The sequence below is a fragment of the Vigna umbellata genome, chromosome 5 (genome assembly GCF_029865625.1).
Source record: "Vigna umbellata cultivar VRB3 chromosome 5, Vumbellata_1.0, whole genome shotgun sequence".
Classification (NCBI taxonomy): domain Eukaryota; kingdom Viridiplantae; phylum Streptophyta; class Magnoliopsida; order Fabales; family Fabaceae; genus Vigna; species Vigna umbellata.
Window position 1 is genome coordinate 2,679,902 of NC_142169.1, and position 5,135 is coordinate 2,685,036.

The 5,135-nt window shown below is 30.6% G+C and overlaps 1 protein-coding gene across 1 annotated transcript; it reads right to left on the minus strand.

Moving 5' to 3' along the window:
* Positions 1 to 326: 326 nt before the first annotated feature.
* On the minus strand, positions 327 to 5,135 carry LOC124827418 (laccase-7-like). Its single transcript, XM_047300469.2, has 6 exons — positions 5,012 to 5,135; positions 4,435 to 4,586; positions 2,202 to 2,443; positions 1,944 to 2,072; positions 844 to 1,812; positions 327 to 679 (listed from the first exon to the last, which is right to left on the minus strand). The coding sequence occupies exons 1-6, from the start codon at positions 5,099 to 5,101 to the stop codon at positions 549 to 551; spliced, it is 1,713 nt and encodes a 570-aa protein (XP_047156425.1). The 5' UTR covers positions 5,102 to 5,135; the 3' UTR covers positions 327 to 548.

A 5,135-nucleotide genomic window follows, 5' to 3' on the forward strand; every position in this document is an offset into this window, starting at 1 on the left:
AGAAAGTGAGAAACAATGGCTCGACAAAGAGGGAGACAAATATTAGGGTGGGGGAGAGTGGAGAGAAATTGGGAGTGAAAGTTGGAGGGAAGCTTTCGCGAGGAGAGAATTGGGGAAAATGGAAGAGGAAAATCCCAAATTCTTATTTCATTAAGTGTATACGACGGGCAAAAGACTTCGATAAATTGCTTACCCATTACCGACAGACATAAACCTTCGATAATCACCATCTCACATGATTGTCAGTAAAGTTTTCGGTATATCAACTTTACCGACGGCGCAAAGGTCTTCATAACAACCTTTGGTAATTAGGGCATTTCCAGTGGTGGATACAAAGTAATTGTTACTACATTATTTCCGTTTGAAATTCTTAAACATTGCAATTTATTTTTTCTGGCAAGATGTCATTACGTTTTGCACACACAACAATATTACATTAACATAAGCTACCGCTTACGTCATAACTAGAAGAAATCGAGAGACAGGTGGTGTCAATTTTTTTCTTCTTTTCTATCAAATATGTGTAAGTGCTGCCATCAACAACTTGGTTAACATTTAGGCAGATCAGCAGGTGGTGGAGGGACTGAAGTTGAAGGCGTTGGTCCATTCTCGACCTCAAAAGTCATGGCTAGTCCCCACGGCACATGATCTTCCATATGGCAATGCATGAGCCAAACCCCTGTAAGTAAACCAACTCATTAGAGCATGTCTACTTCATACAGCTACATCTCAAAAATGTTACTTTAATTTTAACTTGCATGATATTTAGTTTAGTTTAACCTGATTTGAAAGTTTACCAATGTCAAATAAAAAGTTACCGAAACAAATAAAGAGACTCCATACCTGGATTATCTGCTCGGAATCTTATAACAGCCCATCCTCCTAGAGGCACACCAACAGTGTTACGTAGTTGCGGATTCACCAAATTAAACTTGGCTCTATCCGTGTCGTTGTTAAAATTCCCGAACCCTTGGGCCAAAACGTGAAAGTCATAACCATGAAGGTGCATGGGGTGGTTTTGCCCCTCAAGAAGTGCTGTATTCTGAAACACAATCTCCACAGTTGAATTGAAATTGAGTTTCTTCGCCTTGGTTGATTTTGGAGCAAACAGAAGGCTCATATTCTTAGCATTGTCCAGATTCGTGAAGTCAAACTTAAGTGGAGGCTTGTCAGGGAAATCTCTAGTGTACACTCCACTCACATTATTGTAGAACGCTTCCAACATAGACATCTTTATACCCGGGGGGATCGCAAACGACTCGTTGTTCATGCTCGCAGAATACCTTTGACGAAATTGGCCAGCACACGTGTTATTGGAAGCATTCTTGGAATCACATAATTCTAGGCCAAATCCAATGGTAACCAACATGTGTTCATCAACTTGAAGCGGAACCGGAACCCAGTGTGGGGCCCCCACCTTGCTCGTCACGTTGCTGTAGAATTTAAAAGCCGTTTCTGTGTCGGTGGCGGGTGGTAGAATTGGCATCATGGGTTTTGATGATGGTGGCGCATTGTCGTAAATAACTGTGCCACGAGCTATGTTCCTGTTGAAGGCATCGAAATTAACAACGTAAGGAGAGGCTACCATGTAGTACGAACCGATGGGTTGGTTCGCTGTGAATAACACGTCAGCACTCTGTCCGGGGGCAATAACGATGATGTCGGTGTCGTAGTGTTCGGTGTATGAGGCATCGACGGCAACAACTGTGAAATTGTGATTCGCAATCTTAAAGAAAAGGTCATAATTGAGTGCAGCGTTGATCATTCGGAGCATGTAGGTCTTTCCTTGCTTGACTTTCATCTTGAATGTCACTGAATTGGATTTAAAAGATCAAATTTTGAGACTATAATTAATTATCTTGTTTCAAAAATTAAATTTATTTATCATGTATTTACGTATGTGAAATAATTACTTTTAGCCGTAGTTAATGAAGCCAACATACCATCTTCAGTACAGTTGAGAAGATCACTGGTGAAACCATTGATTGTAAAGGCATAAGACGTGTTTGGCCCACCACCACTATCCTGTGCTTCGGCCGCAATATCCTCAACATTAGAATTATACAAATCTCCTGAAGTATTACAGAATATAAGATGTTGTACGAGCTAGATTTCCATGGTATTAGGGTAAAAATAATTCAAAACAGAATAACAAACTAACGAAAGTTCTTATATGTAAAAGAAATGAAAGTATTAGATACCTAATATAATAGGAAGTTGTTTGTACGGTTTAGGAAACGGAAATTGGGCAGAACGAGGATGAATGATGAAAGCACCATGAACTGTTGCGCGTAAATATGATGCATGAGCATGCCACCATACTGTTCCTTCTTGCTTTGTTACGTTGAATTTGTAAGTGTAATTACTTTTGGGAGCAATTGGGCACTGAGTTACATATTCAGGACCATCTGCCCAAATACTAAACAGCTGAAACACTCCATGCCTACACATATACTTCCAAATTCCAACTCAGTGATGCATTAGTTTATCAAACCAAACATAATTTTCTAGTTGTTGTAGTTTAATTCTAACAACAATTTCTAACTCTTGAAGATTTATTATTTATCAAATGAATGGCCATATTACTTTATTTGAAAGCAAGCTGGTTTCTTAAACTGTGGGCAGAGATTCTATACTCTCACTTATACGCGCTCTCTCTCATGTACCAAACTAGAAAAAATTTAAAGTATAAATTATCGATCTAGAAAAAAAAATTTAAATTACAAAAATAAATAAGTAATGAGAAATTCAAACGATTTCAAATGATGAAGTCGTGCTTCCCTAACTTCACCAATACAGTGGTCAAAGGTAAAGTCGTGCATCCAAAAAAGTGGACAAATTTGTAAGAAGTTGACGATTTCTCTTATTGAAGTCATGCACTCACATTTTTACTTTTGTTATTTTTTAATATTTTTATTAACTAAAATCATTTATAATTAGTAAATAATATTTTTAAATGTATTTAAAATAATTAAAATTATATCTAATTAATAATTAAAGTTTTTTAATATTATTAAATAAATAAATTTCATGATTTTAATTACTTTTGTAATTAAATTAAATTTCTTATCAAATAATTAGAATTAAATAATTTATAATTATAATTATTATAATTATATAATTAAAAATTCAAAAAAAAAATATTTCATTATAATTTATTTGTTTCGAATTTTTATTATTATAATATATTCTTTTACAAATTATAATTAATTAATAACAATTTATTTAATTATAAACTATTTAAATTAATAAAAATATTAAATATAAATAATTTAAATTAATAAAAATATAGATTAATTAAAATTGTAGAGGTTAAGTCCCGCACCCACACACTTTCACTTTTTTAATTTTTTTTATTTAAAATGATTTACAACTTTTAAATAATGTATTTAAATATATTTAAAAAAATGAAAATTATATCTAATTAATAACTAAATTTTTTTAATATTATTAAATAAATAAATTAATATTCTTGTAATTAAATTAATTTTTCTATAAAATGATTTAAATTAAATAATTTCTGACCAAAATTATTGTAATTATGTAATTAAAACTTCACACAAAAATATTTTTATTAATTTAAATTATTTATATTTAATATTTTTATTAATTTAAATAGTTTGTAATGAAATAAATTGTTATTAATTAATTATAATTTGTAAAAAAAACTATTATAATAATAAAAATTTGAAACAAATAAATTATAATGAAATATAATTATTTTGAATTTTTAATTACATAATTATAATAATTATAATTATAAATTATTTAATTGTAATTATTTTATAAGAAATTTAATTTAATTACCAAAATAATTAAAATCATAAAATTTATTTATTTAATAATATTAAAAATTTAATTATTAATTAGACATAATTTTAATTATTTTAAATAATTTAAAAATATTATTTACTAATTATAAATTATTTTAATTAATAAAAAAAATAAAAAATAACAAAAGTTAAAATGCAGGAGAAGTCATTAGTCTCCACAACTTCAATTTTTTTTTAATTCTCTTTTATGAAAAAGTCGTAGTAATCTATTACAAGTCCGTGTAATTAATTATTATGTTTTAAAGTCATTTTTGAAATATACAACTTCATCTCAAACGAGTGTATGAGGGTAAAGTCGTACATGGAAGTACGATTTTTTTTCATTTGAAATCGTGTGGATCGTATTACTTGCATATTTTCGTGATTTGAAATTTTTTTGTCTAGATAATTTATACTTTAAATTTAGTTTCGTACAAAAGCCATCTTTTAGCTCATTGGTTAAAACATTAAAATGAGGTTGGAAGGTAAAATCTTTCTCTCAATTTTCTCTGTTTTTTTGACAAAGTATAAATTTTTTTACGTATGAGGACGGAAAAAGGACTGAAAAGATAAGATAGATGAGTTGTTACATGTCAGAGCCTACAGGTGAAAGAGGGTTTACCAATGAATAGTGACATCGTATGGTCCCTGGTTGATTACATGGACAATTACAGTGTCTCCTTCACTGACATTTATGGTTGGTCCAGGGAAACTTCCATTCACCGTGACAATCACTTGCTCTTTGCAAAAGCGTTTGATGGTGGTGTTCTCAATCTGAAATACATGAAATTGCAGTAATATATGAACATTTTCTGCATACAGAGTTATACGTTCCAGAATGAAACTAAAGACGTGTATAGATCTTTTGAATATGTTAGGACCAAGGCTTTCTTCGTTAGAATGGATTTGGGATAATGATTGAAGGAATTTCAATAGATTTAAAAATAGATTATTTGAGTGAATTTGAAGGTAGATGAAAGTAAATTTAGAAGTAAATCGTTTTAATATGTCACATCAATCAAATTTTATACTAATTCTGACAAACGTTATTTCTAAATTCACTTTCATTTATTTCCAAATTCACTTAAATAAATAACAATAAAATTTATTTTCAAATTCTCTCATATCTACTCAATCACTTTTTCTCAAATCCATTCAAATGAACAAAAATATAAGTGTAGAATATGAGAAAAGCTTACTCTAAAAGTGTGTTCAACAATGGCTGCTGAGGCCAGGGAAGAAGCTAGAAGAGCGAAAGCACATGCAAGCGAAAACGCGAATAGCTTCATGTTTAAGAAGAGAAACCAGAAGACATATAGAAGC